This window comes from Molothrus ater, chromosome 5, assembly GCF_012460135.2.
Source record: "Molothrus ater isolate BHLD 08-10-18 breed brown headed cowbird chromosome 5, BPBGC_Mater_1.1, whole genome shotgun sequence".
Taxonomy (NCBI): Eukaryota; Metazoa; Chordata; class Aves; order Passeriformes; family Icteridae; genus Molothrus; species Molothrus ater.
The window spans coordinates 49,507,079-49,527,615 of NC_050482.2; the positions used below are offsets into that span (position 1 = coordinate 49,507,079).

General features: G+C 40.2%; 1 protein-coding gene across 1 annotated transcript in view; it reads right to left on the minus strand.

Moving 5' to 3' along the window:
* Positions 1–12,378: 12,378 nt before the first annotated feature.
* The window catches only part of TNRC6B (trinucleotide repeat containing adaptor 6B), a 119,483-nt gene continuing 111,324 nt past the window's right edge, over positions 12,379–20,537 (minus strand). The window contains exons 21-26 of the mRNA XM_036401673.2: positions 19,855–20,001; positions 19,516–19,611; positions 16,268–16,492; positions 15,712–15,782; positions 13,721–13,860; positions 12,379–13,234 (exon numbers count right to left, since the gene is read on the minus strand). Of these exons, the coding sequence (XP_036257566.1) occupies positions 12,844–13,234; positions 13,721–13,860; positions 15,712–15,782; positions 16,268–16,492; positions 19,516–19,611; positions 19,855–20,001 (1,070 nt within the window). The 3' untranslated portion in view covers positions 12,379–12,843. The remainder of the gene's footprint in view (positions 13,235–13,720; positions 13,861–15,711; positions 15,783–16,267; positions 16,493–19,515; positions 19,612–19,854; positions 20,002–20,537) is intronic.

The following is a 20,537-nucleotide window of genomic DNA, read 5'->3' on the forward strand; positions in this document are numbered from 1 at the left end:
CCTTTTGTTTGTTTTTTTTCTTTTTTTTTTCCTTTTTTTTTTTCTAAATCCAGCATGAGAAATACAGTACCTGCTATGGCAAAAATACACATAAAATGCAACATTTCAGCTTATTTGTACATTAGTAGAGTTTAAACATTTTATTGGTTTTTTTTTTCTTTTTAAGTGAACCAGTGATCTTAAGTACCACTATACTAAAAGTAAAATAAAAATATAGAAAAGGAGGAAAAGGGGGCAGCCAGCCTTACAAGAGCACCTTCTAAAGTGCTGAGTTTCTGTGTCCATGGAAAACCCTTAGGAAGTTCAAACATTTCTGAGAACATGGGATGGAAATTAAGATGAAACCTGGATATGCAAGACATTGCGTCATCTCCTCTACATTCTCCCCATTTGTCCTGTAATTTTCCTTACTGCACACTATAGAAAGGGGGGAGAAACCAGAACTAGGTAAGAGTTTAGTAAAGGAAGCCATTTCAAGTATAAGAAAAAAAATAAACACTTACAGGTAACTTGCAAATAGCATCAATATACACACAGCCACTATTTTTATTATTACAATGTCTGCTTCTGGGGGACAGTGTTTCAGGCAAGAGGACTTTAGCTGTACCTTCCTGTTACCTATTTATGTGCAAAGTAGAAAAGCTGCCTTTTCTAATCCAGCCATATTGGACATCAATGATTTTCTATTCAGCCACCTCATCCCTCCATTCCATAAGGAGAGAAAAAGGGGGCATTGTTTTACCAAGACTAGATGAAATGAATCTGTTTCTCCATTCCTCTTCCAGACAAACCCTTCTCCTATTACTTGTTCGCAATGAAGAGAAACTTGCCCAACTCCCGATGCCCACCAGTAGCCAGTTTCCTGAACAGGTAGAAGGCATTTACCTTTGTAAACATAATCCCTTATGTTTGTGGAACTCAAAGCAGCATTTCACACCTCCAGCCGAGCAGTGGAGATGAAAATAGATCAGAACGCTTCCCTGTCACTGCTTTTCCTCCTCCCCTTTCCTCTTCCGCACCCAGGAAGATTACATTTGGTTATTTTTGTTAGAAGGTGGGTGTTTTTTGGTTGAGGACAATAACTAGCATTTAGTTCAAAGTAAACATTACAGAATTACCATAATCAGATTTATACTGCTGTTTGTTCTGCTTTCTAGATGAGAAAGAAAAAGCACTATGCATCAGACGTTCTGCAGGCTTTAGAGCAGATGTGGCAGAAAACCAAGATACCTCTGCGTGTAAATGCCACAGGTGCACTTGCATCACTTCAGCTTCTTTCTCTGCAGAATCACTGTACACACTTCACCTTGATTACTGGCAGAGATGGAGAGGGTGGCGTAGGGCAACAGTGGAGAGATGTTCCTAAGGCCACGGGGAGCAAGGCGGGACAGAGAGGACCAGGGAGTGTCAGACAGAAGGGTTTCAGGTACAGAAACCATGTTCTTGATATTTCAAACGCCAAATTCCAAGAGGCATGGGCTCATATGCACATCCCTGAGACGCACATCCAGAAAGAAGAAACAGGGACCAAGTGATTGAGAGGGGAGAAAGTAGCAGAGGTTCCCTGACAGCTGTGGGATTTACCCAATGAAGACCTTATCCCCCACCACCCTCCCAGAGACATTTTGGGAGAGTTGTAAGGCATATACACAAGCAGCATCTACTATCATTCTCTCTGTTCCTACGTTCTATTGGCAGGTGATGGCTTCTGTATGTTGTGGACAAGAAGAGACACTGCATTTGAAGTGTGACTGGTAACACACTGAAATTAACTCAGGGAAGGACATAGGAAGCTACTCTGCCCTTCATCCCTGGAGCAGCAGCATAAGTGGCCAGGTTCTTCATCTTACAGTCCCCTCTCTGGAACTACGCACCACCACCTCCCATTCCTGATGGCAGGAAAAGATGTGTCGACTTCAAAGATGACACTACCAAAACTGCCATTTAATGGCAGGGAGAAGTACACAAACTTTTTCTGATTTGGTGGTCTGGTGAAAGAAGCAGCAAGCTCAAAGTACTTCAATGTTGAAGCTTACCTAAAAGTACTGGAGACATGTGACCTGTAGCAACACTGGCATAACTATATAAAGAAGAGAAGATGGAAACAGGTATAAAGACTGAAGAGTATGAGTAACTGAATCTCTATCAACTTCTATCATTTAGGATCTGAGTGTCTAATGGATTGAAATATTAAAAAAATCAAAAAGGTTATCTCCCTCCACACAAGCAAACAACGTAAAAAGAACTAGTGATCTTGCTGTGAAAACCTCATAATACTTCTATCATGCTTTTTTCTTTAAAGCACTTGACAAACATTACTAGTTGATCCTCACAAAACCCCTGTGAGGTAGGTAAGTATTATTAACAACCCCGCTTTACAGATGAAAAAACAAAGGCAAAGTAGTTAAATGACTTGCCCAAGGCAAGGGAAGAGTAATGGCCAATGTTAAAATTCAGGAGTTTCAGGCTTCCCAAACCTGTGCTCAAAACCACTAGTTCAAATATCTTTTTACAAAGGAGATAACAGATGGAAATAAAAGCCCATCAAGTTTAGAAGAAAAACTGAGATTTAAAAGGTTACATCAGAAGGGAAAATGTACCACGAGGTATTTTTGTGAATGAGTTTAAGCTTCTGATTTTTTTTTTTGTTTTCTTTTTTTTAAAGGCATTCTGACAGAGTGGAACCCTGATAAGATCACATCTGCAAGGCAGGTACAGATGCGAGAGTGATCATCAAGTCTATTACTTATTACAGTACTGTGAATGTCAACAAAAATAAAATTGCTGCATGAAAACACTGAATACAGGCAGGATAATATCTCAGTTTATGATATTACACCTAAGATAATGCCAGTACCATGGTTCACCATGGACAAAGGAAAAAGTCAAGTCAAAAGGTCCCTATTATAATGATGGAGAGAGCAGTGAGATCTGTATTTTTTTCTGAGGAGACTCTTCCTGGAAGCTCAGCAAGCTTCAAGGAATGCACATAATTCACAATGATTACATTTTGGAGATGTGAGGAAGTAAATCCTTTTTAATGACCATTATGATACCACCTTATAATAAAAACAGGATAGTTCCTTTCAAATAGAGGGAACATATCAGTCTACTTTCCCTAAAATTTCACATACTGTCACCATTAGCGCTAAGTCACTGGCAGCAACGCCAGACAGCAAAACACCAGTAGCTGCTGACATTGAAAAAACACAGTCCTCATAGCTGGGCTTTGATCAGCACTAGAAAGAAAGTACTGTCTCCACCATCCTGCCCACAGCTGCTCTGTCACTGTATGAAGAGTACCAGAAACAGCAGCAAAGAAAATGTTAGGATAAGGAAGTGTGGATATCAAGGACTAGCCATATTCCAATTCTCCTGGAAGAGCACAAGGACTGCTGAAATGGAAAACGAGTAGTAAATCAAAAAAAAAACCCAGTGCCTGTGGCAGTGGGTTTCCTGAGCTTAACAAGGGCCAGAGCACAGGAGGTGGTAGATATTCCCCAGGTAGACCTGGTGTCCCATTCACCCTTTAGGCCCTGGGTTAACACTGTGTGGCTGAATTCACCCTGCGCAAGGCTGAGAGCTGATTTTGTTTTGCAGCCAACATTGGTTATTCAAATCTCTGCCCAGTTAGCAATTGGCCAGCTTCTGACAAAAGAAAGGTTCTTATAAATTCCTTCTTAATTCAAAGTTATCACTTCCCCACTTCCCCAAACTATAATGGATATGCCATGGACACAGAAACTCCTGAACAGTTTAGCAAAGTATCTTTGTCCCTTGCACCCCCTTTGCAGAATGCATAGTTTACAATTCACTTACAAAATAAAGAAGCAATGCTGACCACATATGGGACCTTTTTTTTTTTTGAAAAAAGAACAAACAACCTCTTCTTAAGTTCAGTATCAAAATTCACATTTGCATAATAATACATTTCAAGGCCATTAGAGAGGAATGAGAGCGAAGCAAAGAAAACTGCAGAGTCTCTCCTCTCTTTGTCTTCCTGAATAGAGCTGAGGGATCCCACTGGAGTTTCTTTTCAGGGTGGGAATTACAAAGCGCTACAACAACAGCTCTTGATCTTGTACACCTCATGTTTTGGGTGGGACGAAGAGGTGAATTATTAGGAAAAAAAAAAACAAATGGAAGGAGACACTGCAGATTCCCATGTTTAGCTACAAACAGCTTTGAAGAAACAAAAAATTACTTCAGATTTTTTTCCTTTTAAGCACTTCTACCTTACCATTTCAAAAACTTTTTTTTTTCTTCTTGTGTAATACCCTGTTCATTTAAATGGCAACGTTAAGTGTGCTGGAAGTTGAAGGGTTGAAATAAAATTCCTGTTTCACTTATCAGGACACGGGCAGAGAGGGTAAAAGTGTGCCTGCACCCACTATTTAACAGAAGCTACAAAACATCATCTTCTCTACATGTATAAATTTGTCTCAAACATCACTGTGTTCAAATTCTCCAGTGCTTACAAAAAAACAAAGCCACACACATTCACACTCATGCACACAAACATAAAGAGAAGCCACATAATACATATACAAACTCAACCTGCAACGCAGACTAGCCTAAAACTATCAACAGCTTCTGTGTGCATTACATGACATCCCTTCACACTCCCCCAATCTCTACCACATATGAATACGTATTGTGCAGTGTAGAGACCAGCCAATGATGCTGCTTGTCAAAAGGGACCAGTGGGCTGCAATCTCAATGTCTGACCTCTTGAAAGAATAAATTGACCCTTGTCTCCCCTCCAGCCCAAGTGGTCTCCTCAATTAGACAGTCACTATACTCACAAAGGCACATTCATAAATACCACATTTAACTTACTGCTTGTAAAAACATAGGAGGAAACGTTAAGCGCTTATACCCCGACCCATTCCTACTGACCCAGCAAGAAGTATCACAATAACATATCACTTGGTGAGACCTTACTCCACCTTTAGAAGGTACATATTAAAGAAGTCTTCGAACACCTCTTTTAAATTTTTTTTGCATAAATGAATGCTTTTTTTGTTTGTTTTTGGCTTACATATTTTGGAATACAGCACACTCACTATAAAGCTCTGTTGTAAGGCTACCCCCTAAAGTAAGGCTGTTCTACCTTGGCTTGCATTTTCACTTCATTTTGCTTCTTTTCCACATGTCCCCAAAACAAAACAAAAAAACCCACACAGCGCCTTATATAGAAAGGGTAAGCCAGATCTGGCAGGGAGAGGGAGGGGAAAGAAAGCACATAATATCATAACCATGTCACTAAAATAGCTATCCTAACAAGCTGTGCAACCTCAACAAAAATTGATGAAGAAAATGATCACTTATGGTTGGTTGTGTTTCATCTGAAACAGGAGGAGCTTCCACCTTGTCTCAATTAGTAAAAAAAACATTAAAAAATGAGGAAGTTAGTTCTGTGAAGGTAACAACACACACTAACAGCCAAGAAGAGGCATTTAGCGCTCAAGGAAACATTGCTCGCCAAACACGGCCTCTTTGTATTGCGCACTCCAGTCTCTTCCCTCAGCCCACCACAGTCAAGAATGTTTGCTGATAAAATACTTCAATACTTAACGTTGGCTGGCACAATGCATTCTTCCCTTTTTTTTGTTCTTCTTCTTTTTCCCTGGAGTGCTCTGTATTACTTTACAGAAAGGCTGTCTGAATCAAGTCAAAAAACTCCCTTTCTCATTACAAAGTTTACAGGAACCCTAACACTGCTGAATGTCACCAGTCCCAACTAACACACAAACAGGCTCTTTTGCAGAGGGCACTTGATTTGCTAGAAGCTTGCTAGGACTCTGGGAGACTTCTAGAGAAAAGCTTTCCTGCATAGCTCGATGAAAAGCAACGCGCGGGCAAACTTGATGCAAACAGATGTTGTCTGCTGCGTGCTACAGATGAAACTGCATCTATTGTGGCCTGACAAGTTTTAAAAGTAGGCTCCAACCCACCAGGAGCTGTGGCGCTTTTTGTAGCACAGATGAAACCTTAAATCACTTTTCATACAAGGATCAGAAGCTACAGTTACTACACCACAAAGTTTAAGGTCACGTAACACCACAAAATAGAGCACTATAATTTTAAATAGGACCCTGACTCAATTTTGACAGCAATGTAGACAGACCCTTAAAGTCTACTGTAGGCAAAGCTCTGCTTGGTGAGTCACTACAAAATGGACCTGTTTCCTATTATCTACTGCAAGGGAACTTTGGTAAAATTCAGCAACACTGGTATTTACAGTGATGGGACAATTATGCAGAACGTTGTGAAGGACATGGACTAGGCACGGCTGCTAAAAATCTCCAATTTGGCTCCTGTCACTTAGTCCAACCAACAGGTCTACTACAGCCTAACAGTTGCTTTGTGGTTTAGGTCTGGATGTGAATTCAGGACAACAGGGAGCACCAACTCTGTCTACACTGGGAAACTTCACATATTTCTCCCCATTACTATTACCATCCTTCTGCCACAGGTGGAAGCCTAGTACTGGAGATAAAGGGGAAGAAAGTTTGGGTTTTAGATATCTGTATTTTGATCACAGTGGGAATGACCATATGATCTAACAGTATCAGTTCCTAAAACTGCAAAGCAGTGGCAAATAAACAGAACTGAAATGACATTGTGTGCAAAATCAATTTAGACAAACCAACGGATTCTGTGTATGTTGCTTCAGCTTCAAGACCAAAGTTGCACACCAACTGCATTTGTTTATTTGGGGTTTTTTAATTAATTTCAATGTAGTTGTCTTGGTATTACTTTCCTGCCCATAAAGCATGCATGCATATTTACAATTAAGAAAGCTGCTTCCGTTAAGGGAACTTTACATCTTTAGGAAAAAAACCCTACGTTCTACTCAATCAGGACTATTACCCTGAGATGTTAACCAGCCTCCACAAAACCTGCATTTCAATCTATTTGAGAACCTAGATACTAAGGTCACATGATTTACAGTGAAGGCATTATATGCACACACACTGGAAACACAACAGGTCCTCATCTGCTATGTTAACCCTGATCCAGCTCATTTCATTGACCAGGCTTTTCAAATTTGGGTACCTCAGATATACAAACAGTGCTCCTCTTAAAAGTCAATAGGAAAACAATATGCACAAAGTAAGAAACTTAAGAGCTACATCTTAATAATGAAGCAAAAAACCCAACCTAACCAAAATTTCCTCCCAAAAAACTACAGTACTATTTGGATGCACTATTAGGACACAGTGGAAGATGTGGCAGCATTTTTAAGAAGAAAAAAATAGGGCAAAAGTTCTAAGGAATAAATGCTTAGAAATTTCATGGTAAAAAAGAAAAAGAGGCCAACTTAATATAAAATTTTAATTGTTATTTAATCTTTGAGGTGGTTATCCCACCCAGTTTTTTGAAAACAACCTGTTTATATTGCAGAGGTAAAAACATACTTGGCTTAACATTCTTACTCATTACAAAAGCCACTTAATGTGAAGCACAATTAAAAAAAAATATAAGAAAAACCTGACACCTTGTGATTGTAAAAAAAACCCCAAACCAACAAAAACCCCACTCTCAAGACTGCTAGGCAAATGTCCAGGTAGAAACATAAAAACACTGGGAAAAGATGGCAAGTATTCCAAAGCAAATGTCAGAAGTCTAAACAAAGGTTTCTGAGCTCTACCAGACTTTGTTTTGCTTACTAGACTCTGTTGTCACTGCTAAGACAAAATCCTCAATCAGAGCAAAGAATTTCCAAACCGATTAAAAGCTCTCGGCTTGATAGACACTGCAAGGTAGGGTAAGCAAAGTGGCTGGATTTTTATCTTAATCTATTCCAAGCTGTGCTTTCCCCAGCCTCTTCTCCCTACCTTGCCAACATGTTTAAACAAGATGCTGCCAATGACTCCCTCCTGGGAACAGTTTTGTAAAAGCCCAGAAATACCCTAACATCAATTCCTGCTGACTTTTCACTATTAGGAGCTCAAATGGTAGCAGAATTTTTACATTAAGCAACACGTGTCCCCACCAGTTGAGTCTGGTTAGCACAATTCTCAGACACCACCTGCAATGGCTGGGAGCACCGTGACTAAGCCACACAGATCTGTCAACTGTAGCTGGAATACACATTAATGTTACTTTGACAATGTAGGGAAACTGTGACTGAGGAGACAGTCACTAACACTTACAGGATGTACATTCAGGAAATGAGGAGCAGACTGTTGTACTACAATAGGTTTGGACCCAGCAGACTGCTGAAACTTATTGACTGTCAACCCTTCAGCAGTCAGTCACAACACACTTCCAAGTGAATCTCAAGTCTATCAGCTTTTTTGACTAAATGCTATGGTTTCCTCTCTTTTAGGACACTGCTGATTTGATAAAACACAGCTTCTGGCAAAGCACTCAAATTCTCTCATTAAAAAAACCAATAAAATAAAATAAAATAAAATAGAATCCTAAACTTTCTAAGTAAACCCTCCTTCTACTGGCCCACGACAGGATTTTTGAAGCACATTATTATTACTACTGATGCATTATTTTCAATAGACTCACATGCACACGCAGCACAACATGAAAACACTGGGCAGCTGCTATGAGAAAGACAGAATTTGGCATCTGATTTTTTTTATTAACAATAATAACAACAACTTAACTACTATTAAGTAACTCATTGCACGACTTGCTCACACGGGCATGCTCTTCTTCCCTTAAGAATGGGCACATCTATTTCCATGAAGTGGCTACACTGCCTCACCTTGCCTCGTCTTCCCTCCCCTCCCCTACTGTAGGGCATGTGGGTGCATGTAACAAGGCACTAGCGCGGTTTTTGTGGTTTGAGCCGAGCCATTTCAGGCCGAGTAAGCCCCTGACCCCTAGAGCTGGGAGGCAGAAGTTGGCCATCCCAACACCAAACTTTTAAGTTCAAGACTGTAAGCCCTGACAGCCAGCAGCAACAGGGTGAACAGAGGAGTTTAACAGCTATTTCCCTCGTATAAAATGAAACAGAAAGACTGGGAGGTGGGTGGATGAAGAAAAGCAAGCAGCAAATCTCCAAGTGGGGAATTAAACTGACTGAGTAGCTGAAAACAGGGAAGTTGATTTCCAATGTACATTTTTGTGGAGTTTTTCCATATTCTTTTTTTCTGTACTGAAAAAGGCAGGTTAATAGAACTACTTCATTACTGAGTATTCCATCAGCACTGGTTTACTTTAGCACTGCTCAGAAGTGGTTCAAAGAAGCACCATCGTGTATTTCCTGCTAGTCGTCCTAACTGAGGATTCTTTCAGTTAAACTCTACTGCATTTTAATAAGGTTTATACTTTCACTCTGCTTCAAAAAGGTGCTTGGAAGAATATTTTTATTTAGTTTCAATCGAGAGGGCATAGTAGGTTTCCATTCACACACTTCTCTTCTCCATGCAACTGCACACGTCTGCATGAGTAACAAAGCACAATAAATGATAACCCTTCTCCCACAAATTGTTTAAGATTGCAATGAATTCCTGTTGCTGATATTGAGAAGCTTTCTTAATGTATCTTAATTTAGAAAGTCTTTAAAATTGTTGATCCCTCGCTTGACAGTAACATTTGGAGATTTTTTCTTTTTTTCTTTTTCTTTTTATTTTTTTTTTTAGCATTTTTATTTTAAAGTAAAAACTTTTAAACATTTTGAAGATTCAGGAACTTGTAAAAGTTTATCAACAAGAAACAGCCATCTATCTAGGATAAGGTTAAATAAACCATCTTCAAAAAACTGGCTTCCTACCCTAGAATTCCTGAGAATGCTTGCAAATTTAAAGCAGGAAAATAAAATGTTAAAATAAAAACAAAAACACTGTTAAATGCTCCCAGAGTTAGTCTTCATCTAAAATATATATATGCACTTTTTGGTCTTTTTTTTTTTTTGTACGTTTTAATTTTTTTTCCCTTTAAGCTTACAATGGAAGAACAATTTAGCTTTTCTTTTTAAATATTTCAAATCCCTCATTATGTCTTGTAAACAAGAGGGGCTCTAGCACCCGGCTTTCACCGTAGTATCGCAATGAAGTCAACTAGCCCAAAGTGCAGGAAAAGGGACCTTAGGGCAGGTTGGGAGAGAGAAGTGAGGGTGGAACACAGCAATGAACCAGCATGTATAGCAGATCATGTGAGAACAGATACTGGCTTGCTAAGGCCAAAGGTGCTTCACTAGGAAGTACTGCTGGCATGGGACTTTTAAGAACCTGCTCTGCGTGTCCGAGCGTGCTTGGTCTTTGAGCGGAAACAAAGCTGTACAGATGCCTGAACACAAGGGTTACTAGCCAGCTAGCAGGAGCTGAAAGAGAGCATTTTGTTTCTTTGTGCATGGTGAAGATGGAGGAGACATGATAGGAAAGTATTTTCCAAAGGGGCCAGAGTATGCTGCATACTCCAGTTTACTAAACAAATACAAACCTACTCATACTTTTTTATCACATAACGCTTTGCATACAAATCTACAGGCATGTGTATATGCAGCATTTCCCTCAGTCAGTCTTCCTTGTGACATTGGGGCTTACATAGAAAGGGCAAATTAAATTATACAGCCATGTAGTTCCCTAGCCCTTCCCTCCCACCCCCAGCACACAGGCATACACACACACACACACACACACACGCACCAACCTCCCCCCCATGAGTTGCATCTGTTTTTGCTTCTGCCCACCAAACCCATGAGTTAAATGCATTAGACATGGTCACATCCTTCAATGAAAAGGCTGAAGAAACAGACTCCCCTATCTGCCCCCCTCAGCCAGGTGATAAAGCACTGCTCCCTCTGAGGGCTGGAATGGACAGGTATGTGCTGGTACAGAAGGTCGGCACTTTGTCAGACAGTGTAACAGCTGGACAATGCTGCATGGAAGTCCTAGCACTTATGGAAAAAGTACCGGCATCCCTCTTCCCTCTTCCCCCGGCCCCACCCCCACAAAAAGCTTCCTGCTTTGTGTCAAGGGATGTTCCTTCAAGTCTGCTACAACTCTTTTCACAACAACAGGTCTTAAAAGTTTTGTTCCCAGCGCACACATGCACGCACACACTGGCTATCACTGTGGATTATAGGTCACCCCTATCCTGCCCAGAGTATTACTACACTGATGCTAAAAAAACCCCAAACCTTTCCTTAAATACAGAAATTAAAAAGCAACAGTACAGAAAAAAGTAAAAACAAAAAACAAAAAGGTGCAATACTTCTTTTAAAAAAAAAGTCTTTGCTAGTTATATACCTCCCTAAGCAAAACCACATACACAGGAAAAAACACAACACAGAGAAACAAAAGGAAACCTTTGAAGTACACACTGGTTTAAGAACATTCGTAAGTAAACGTTTCTGTCAGTGATGGTCTGGCGCTGTAATGACACCAAGGCCTGGCACAGGTAACGCTCACCATGAAGGACGCAGGAAGGAGTTGGCTGCATGTGCTTTCAGGAGATGAGGCAGGCTGGCCGGCACTTTGCTGACACCATTTAGCTTTTTGTCAGTTTTAATAGAAGCAGTAAATCAACTAAAAGGCTAATTTGGTTGGGCTGGATTTTCAAGCTTTGGATGGATTCCTCCAGAATGAGTACAGGTGCTTATTTAAGTTTGGGGGAGAAAAGAAACACTCTTTTTTAAAAGGTACTGAAGCTTGCAAGAGACTGAAAAAGAACATTTGTCTATATGCACAAAAAATGGCAATGTCTTTTTTCCTCCTCTTTTCCCCTTGCTGGAAGAAATTAATGGCTTGCATTATATAACAAACACTCTAGGGTTCATTCAGTACAAAAACCCCACATGCAGACATAAATAAAGATACTGTTACTCAAAAGACAACATTGTTTCCCCCTCTCACCAAATCCTCTGGATATGGCAGTGTTCTGCTCTACCACAGGGTTAGAACAAGGGCTAGGAAGCAACTATCCACTCTGTATGATCTGCAGATTTGAGATAGCACCCTGCTAAAATGAATTTAAAAAAACCTACTGACAAATTTTAATCCAGCCCAACTGGATTCCGCTTCAGCCACAGGGACTCCACCATGCCTGTCTTGCTTTCAGAATCAAGACATGCAGATGGCCAGCCAGCCCGTAGACCATCAGCAATGCAGCGTTTCAAGATTATATATATAGAGAAAAAAATGCACACACACAAACATGTGCACACGCACTCACACAGAAACAAGCACACGTGGGCAGTTACATGTGCCAGAACACACTGGTACTTATCAACCAGCCAATCACAAAGTGTTGGTTTTTTTGTTTTGTTTGTTTTTTCTGTTTTGTATTTTTTTGTGGGTTTTTAATTTTTAAATTTTTTTTTCTAGTTTTTTTTTTGTTTTTATTTTTGTTTTTAAAGTGAGGCTCCGTCAAGTCTTTCCCTCCCCCCCTTATTCTTTTGAACCCCTCCCCAACCCCAACCCAACATGGTAGACCTAAGGACGGAAACACACCCAGTGCAAACAAAGTTAAAAAGCTATTTTTTCAGTATATATGTTTCTTAGCAACAACTTCCGTATAACATGAAAAAGTGAAAAACTAGAAACTAATTTTTTTAATTTTTTCTGTTTAAATTTAAATGGTATGTGTACTTGCTTCACATTGTCTTTCTAAGTTGGCGTTCACGATTCAAGTATTTCAAGAGTGATATGTTCTCTTTTTGGATTCATATTCCAAACGAAAAAACTGAAGTTATATAAGGGAGGCAACTATGTGCTCAGACAGTCTGTCAATGACCCACCTTTTTTTCTTTCTCCGTTTTCTTTTTTCCTTTTATAAATGTATTTATTGCAAGTTGAAAAAAACGAAAAAGGTCAAGTTAGTGCTGCTGCTGTTCCAAAAAAGGTCACGAGGTCAGAGTTGAAAGTTCTAAGTTCAGATTGAATCCGACCCTCCTCCCAGAAGGTCTCCAGGTAGTAAGGGAGCAGGGCTGCCCATTCGGTGTGGATCCTCTACGCTCGGGACCCCCCACAAGCTTGAAGAATAGTTTGGGGGCCCCCACAATGAAGCGCCAGTGAGATCACCCCCACTGCTGCCGCCGCCGCCACCACTGCTCCACTGCCCAAGCCCTGTTGACCCACCAAAGAGATTCAAAGCAGGTCCAACTGGATCTGTCTGGTTCTGTCCTGTCTCCAGGGATTGCCAGCCCGCTGCGGGTGCACTCGGGGTTGCTGCAGGTGTAGGGGGCTGAGCTTGTGCCAAAAAGCGACTAACCTCTTCATCTGTGGCAAACTCAGCCAGGATGGTAGTGTTTCCCAACACACACCTACAGGGCAAGGGACACATAAGAAAAAAAATAGTTAGAGCCAAAGGGCAAGGGATTCAGACAGCACAGGGACAACACTAATAGGTGTCCAAACCAAAGGAGGTATCAGCTACATTGCTACAATGGAGCGGACATAGAAAACTTTAGCTGTTTTTGACAGTGAAATTCACTCAAAACAAAAGAACTTCCATTTTATATGGGGAAAAAACAAAAACCAAAAACATCCCAACCCCCTTGCCCCCACATTCAGTTGCCCCTGAACAAAATCTTAATAAATTTAAACTAAGGTTCTGAATGTTAACACCAAGAGCAATAAAAGTGCCTATACCATGAAGGTAAATGCACATATGCCACCTTTTAAACAAAACAGATGAAGAACAGGTTAAAAGCCTTTGGAATTCAGGAGGTTAGTAAAATTCAAAAATTTTCACTGAGTTTAGGGGCTTACACCACCCTCAAAGATTTTTGTCTCAAAACCTTGCTTACATGTGCAGTGCAGTCTGGGCCTTGGCCGCCTCCTGTTTGGTGTTATATCGGATGAGGGCGGTGCCCTGGGTCAGGTTCAGATGGAATGTCAGCAGTGGGCCATGCTGCATGCAGATCGTCCTCAAGGTTGACCCATCAATCTGAGGAAGAACAGCCAGGATGAAACAGATGTTTGTAATTATTTCTCCAAACATACTTTAATCCTGACTTTGTCACAGTAATTGAAAAATATGCTGCTCTCAGAAAGAAAAACAGATGAAAGCAGTGGGAAGAAAGCAAAGGTGACAGAAGTTGATTTTCAAACAGGAACTGGTATGTCTCGACTTCTCACAGTTACATGGTGTTTGCTTTAGTACGGAATAATCTAAATTATCTTTCCTGTTCATTTACAGCTTGAGTCCAGTCTTCCCTTTTTCACTGAGTTTCTTACACTGTCACTATCCTTACGTTGACAGCCTTTCCAGTAATTATACACAACTTGTTCTTCTCACCATCTTCAGTCATCAGAATTTCTACTAAAGGAACCAGAATGCCTTAGTCTTCAGCCCTCTGATTTCAATAGACTGTATATAAACTACTTGTTAAAACGTTTTTGCAAAACTAGAAATATCTCTACAATGAAATTTTTTAAAATTTAGTTTGGTTCTTCTTTGTCTCTGTGGTTTATGAAACAGAGACAGAAAAGGTCAGTGATTTTGCTGCCAAACCCACCAATGTTCATTCCATCTGAACTAATGTTTTCATGGCAGTTGCTGCCTACATTCCTTCTGCAGCAGTAACAGCTTGTTACTTACCTCCAGTAACAGCTGTTCTCCCAGGTGTTCTGTACAGACGGATTCCATTCCTGGTGTGCCACAGGGACACGGGCATACGAATGGGATCCGTATGTGCAACTACTTAAGGAAGTGCTACTTTCTTCCTTCTTTCCCTCCTATTTTATAATACAGCTTCAAATGAGGGAAAAGGAAGTTGTGTGGTGGTATGGTCAAGGTTAAAACAGAGAACCTTGAAATGAACATCTTGTTCTTTCCAAGCCTAACCATTCTATGAGTCTATGAATCCATCTAAACCTTTACACTTCTCTCTCTACTGTACTGATCCACAATAAAGAGAGAATCCATAATGAGACAGTTATGATCTATTTCTCTTTCCTACTAACTTAAAACGCCTCCAAAATATATTCTTCCACTAAATAATTCCTAAAGTGTCAGTGAAGTATTTTACACAAGCCACACTTAGAACTGTGCTTTTTCTTCACACCACTTCTTCTTTCACATCAAGGTAAACAATCTTTTTTACAGAAGGAGCATGGCTCGCCATTTTGGGTGATCTGCTGGAGACATCAGCTTTTCCTTTCACATCAACCTTTTTTTTGCAGACTGTAGAAACAAGGTAAATTATCTGGCTGAAGAAGGGACTCTCTGTCTAGACCTCAGGATACTGCTGATAATCATATAAGCTGTTCCTAGGCCTTGAATACTAATTGTGAATGCTGAAACCAAGATGTCCACAGAATTCATTCAGAATGGCAGCAAGCTCTGAGAATACTTGCAGAAATAACCTAACTAGACTGGTTTTGGCAGGAGTGCTGGAAAAATTCTGTGGTTTCACTATGGAAACACTAAAGTGAAAACTGGCAGTTACATTAAATTCCTTATTGACAACATCCCAAAGAACAGCTATAAACCATTTCACATTATAGTAATGAAATTCACCCTCACTTCTTAGAAAAATCTTTCTGTTCAATTATTCTTTCTAACTCTTAAGTAAAGAAATGTTTTAACAGTCACATAGCAAAACCTGAACATCATAAAATTAGCTGAAGAGATTACAATAGAAAAACCAGTCAGACTGCAGCTAGGTTTAGTAGAAATATGTTACATATGTTGACAAATCTGATTTTGTCAGATTTTATTCAAAAAGAAACGACTGAATAATTCACAAATCCTTGCTAAAGCAAACAAGTCCCCAGAAACAACCACAGAAAATACCTGTGGAGTGAGATTGTGAAGAACCAGCCAGTAGCTAGGACGAACTGAGCCACCATCACTCCAAGTAGATGCTGCAAATTATAAGACAGAGCAATCAAGACAGATTTGATACAAAGAAAAACCATCTTTCTTTACAGTTAGGTCTTTCAGAAAAAATCAGCATTATCAGCCTTGTTAAAACATGAAAGTCTAATCTTTAGTCCTGAAAACAAAATCACATCTTTGCTTGCAGTTCACATCAAGATTAATTTTACTAGAGTTTATCTTTGAGGAGTTTCTCACACACAGCAAGGATCTAGTCTTGAAAGGCCCTAATTAGCAGGTATTCTCTACTGGCAGCTCTCAGCTCTCAGTCCTCACTCATTCCCTGCAGCAGGACCTGGGATTCCACCCCCCACCACCCCAATTACTGACAGCAAATTTCCATTTCAAGAAGAAACTCTCTTTTTTCCTATTACCAGACAACTGCAACTTTCTTTCCTCCACACCACTGGTGCTCATGTGAAACATACACTGCTCAGGTCTGATCAATGGTGCTACGTTGATTTGTTCTCACCAGAGCCAAGCCTTGAGTCCTGTGCCCCCCAGCCCCTGACCGATCGGGGTGCTGTGCTGTTCCATGGAGATGATGGTTTGGGGTTGGTCAGGCCAGGAGGTGGGCGGGGCAGCCCTGTAGTGTTCCTTGAGGAAATATGGTTTTTCCACATCTTGTTGGAGAGATGAGTGGGATTGTGTCCTATGGGATCTGGGGACCACGTTGATTTGTAATCACTGAATTTTGCTAGAAGATTGAAGAAATTGTATATATTAGAGAAACTTGTGAGATTAAGTACCTGTCCTATCACATTAAGTCTTTTGACTGCATTTTTATTGGAGACAAGCGTGAAACACAGGATCATACAACAGTTAACTTATCATATCAAAAAACCCCCATGCTAGGTGTAAGTAAATATTTGCTTATTTTACATATGCTGATTAAAAAAAAGTAATATACCAGGATCATTTATGATAATGTAGCTGACTGCAGAATTTTACATCATTAATTAGATGAACTGCATTTTTTATGTCCACACTACATTTAATCTGAGAATTTCTTAAAATTTTGGCACTACCGACCTTTAATGAAATGGAACCTTCTCCATGTAAAAAAAAAACCTGCAGAGCACTGAAAGGTGTATTCACCATTCTTGGTCTACTAAGCTAATGTTGCCTCCTAAAGATGTCCTCCCTACAAGATCAAAGCTTTCTTGAGAGTCACAAAGCTCCCACAATGTTGACACAGCAGTAATGCATAAAGAAGGCTGCTTAGCTGTGCAACGGCTGGACTTCTCAACAATCTTGATAGTGTTTTTTTTTTTACTAGAACGCAGATGCCTGGTAGAAGACTTATAGTGGATATCCTGAACACATTTCAAGAACTCTTTATAAAGAAACACAATAAAAGAGAAAAATAAAAGCACTCCCCAAAACACCACTATTGGTCATGAATATTTCTGAGCTCTGCCTAAACCAGTTTTTAAAATACGGCAGACTGCAAATTCTCCCACAACTTCTGACACCAAGGGACATTTCAAAAGTCATAATTCCTTGAAAATTCCTCATTGTTCTACACTGAGAACCAGCCTACACAGACATGGGGGGGGGGGGAAGGCTGTGTCAAACATTATCTTAATCATAACTCCCATGTACACATGTGCAAATACGTGCATTTTACTTCAGTCACCAGCAGACAGTGGTGAATGCAATTTGAAATTAAGTGAAAAAACACAATTTATGATATGCCAGGGCAGCATGAAATAACACATCTGGAAACCAAGATCATAAAGCTTTCAGCATGTATAAGCATGCTTCAATTTACAGCTAGATCTCTGTATTTCCATGACACAGTGATGGTCAGTACCAAGCAGGTTTCAAGCACTAACCTTTGAAAGTGCTTAAAAACCTGCTTTCATTGGTCTCTGCTTTACAGATAGGTGAATTCTAAATTCTCAGTTCAGATGATTGGCTCTCTGACTGTAAAACACTTGTGTCCAGCAGACAGAAAGAAATTGGTATGTGGCAGTGGTCTCATTTCCTCAATTTGACTATGACTTCAATATTTTTACCTCTTCAGTCTTTCTTATGTGCTAGACAAAAATTAAGCAAAGGCAAGAAGTTGCTACATGCCACTCCTTTCCACAAGCTACAACAGAGGAACCTTCTGTGTCACTAGAATGCTGCATAGAGTGCTTCAAACCAAAGTCAGCTCACAAATCGGTGGCAGGAACTCAGTTTTTCTTAAGGACTAAAGAGCACTTTCAACACATTTGGTGAAAATGCTGAGGTAATGCCTGAACACAGCTTTCATTCAGTATGATGAAAAAAACCTGAAGTTTGAGCCAGATGTAGCTCTCACCTCTGTTCATCACCCCTGTTATTTATACACAATTCTTCATTTTTGAGTAATTGTCACGACAATGATGTCTTCAAGAAAAAACTGACATTTGCAAGAAGCTTAAAATTCAAATGGTTCATCTGGAGCAAGTATTTCCAGCACTTTACTGCGAAGTGTGTGCAGAAACAGTTTTCTACCAGAAAGCTGTAGAGACCTTCTTATGAAGCATCTGAGACATATATTAAAGTTTATATATACAGGCCAGCCATTAAAAGCAAGAGGGCCAAATGTCTTCTCTGTCCAGATTTCAGGGAATGATGAGTGCTATAAAAGACAAGGCAAAAACATTCCCTTCACAGCACTCTCATGTCCTAAACTTAAAGTAAATAAAATCACTCACCTTTACTAATGCATACATAAGCAGGTAATATTTTAAAAGTTTGACTTGTCAAGAGATTGTACATGTACCGTTTTTATCTTTCCTTTTGCATCTGCTGTTTCCTACTACTCATCTTTAACTTGCATAATATGCTGGTTTTGACTAGGGTAGAGTTAATTATCTTCATAGTACTTAGTATGGGCTGTGTTTTGGATTTGTGCTGGGAATGATGCCTTAGGTTTTAGCTTTTAAATTTTTCAGATTCTGTACTGCTTTAATGTGTAGTTCTGAGCTTCATATTAAGGGATGGTAAGCTCTCTTCACAGAGTAACTAGAAAAAAACAATTCCTTTCCTAGCTTGAGACCAAAGACAATTGACCCAAATTTCAGGCCAAGAGCATAAACAATGTGGGACTGAAGAGAGAAAAACAAGAAGGATGGGACTTCACAACCTAAAGCTATAATTGGACAATTAACTCCAACATGCAAATGGACCAGAACTCATAAAAGTGTGAGACCTCGTGACCAGTCATCCATTTTTGTGACCATTTTTTGGGTTCATCTTGGGTGTAACCCTGCCTGGGCTCTTGTACTGCCCAAGGTGTATCCACTGAGGCCTTTTAATAAATACCTACTTTATTCTTTAACTCTGCCTAGCCTCTGTTTTAGGTCAGCCTTCACAAGGTATCATGAACAGCATGGATAAATACAGATGATTTAATTATGTTGCTGAGGAGTGCTTACACAGCATCAAGGCTTTTTCTGTTTCTCACATCCTCCCACCAGCAGGAGGGATGAAGATGCACAAGAAGTTGCGAGGAAACGCAGCCAGGACAGCTGACGCCAGCTGTGCAAAGGGATATTCCATACTATATGGAGTAATGCTCAGCATATAAAGGGTGGGGGGAAGAGGAAGGAGAGGGTTATATTCAGTGTTTGTCTTCCCAAGTCACTGTTACACATGATGGACTAAATACTCCCAGTGGGAACAACAATGAACTAGTGCTAAATGAAAAATGCTTTGTCTGGTTAAGTTTCAAAGCCTGCATACCTGAAGTGCTATGAACGTTGGTGAAGGAATTGTCAGAGGCACTGTAGGGCCAGGCACCAGGTGAAGGCAGCGAGGTGTTGAGGGAAGAATTAGACCCTATCAAAGAGAAAAGGAGAGAGAAAGAGGAGACGAAGTTCAGAGAGTTTCTGTAACACCATTAAACCTCCAGAGAGCCATGACTGTAGCAATGCCAAGCTTTCAGGTGCTCCCAGCCACAGTGCAAAGGCAGGCAGCTTCCTTCTCAGACAAATGCAACAGACTGTTTGCCTGCAATGACCACACCATCCTGAGTTATCAGAGTGACTTTGATCATCACAGACCAGATGTGCACTGTTTTACCTGTGGTGTTGTCCCGCAGAAGTTGGTGGTCAGTATCTACAATGGGAGATGTGGCTGTCCCCCCCAGCACACTTCCAGGGGTCACATAGGGGTCAGATTCAGGGTCAATGTTTTGTATACCTTTCCATGGCACTCCTGGTTGGAATTCTGAGACAGGAGAGAAAAATGAATTAGATGCAATCAGGGAAATGTTATTTACTAGAAGTAATTGCTGACAGTATTTCAGGATGGTAAACAACTGTCTTCTACACCATTCCTTAGGAGCAAAAAAAAAAAAAGACTGCATGTTAGAATCGTAATCTATTTCACAGTTCCTCCTACAGCACTAGCACTGGTTTCATATGAATACAAGTCTACACTACAAAAAAAGTGGTACAAGGGCATCCAGTATCCCTTTAAGTGCTTCTGCTTTGCTACATTCAGATGAGGTTTCAACGGTTTTAATAAATTCCATATGAGATGCATAAGATTAGATTCTGTACACATACTTGGTGTGTGTGCAGCAGCCTTTCTCCAGGAAAGGCTACCTACCTTAGGAGTTTGGAAATACATTTGACACATCCCACTGTATGTACAGACACACTTTATACATTACCTATCAATACTGAGATGAGATGTCTTGTGGTAAAAGTAATGTATATACTCATTGTCATTCTTCATGCTTCACAATGAGATGGGATATA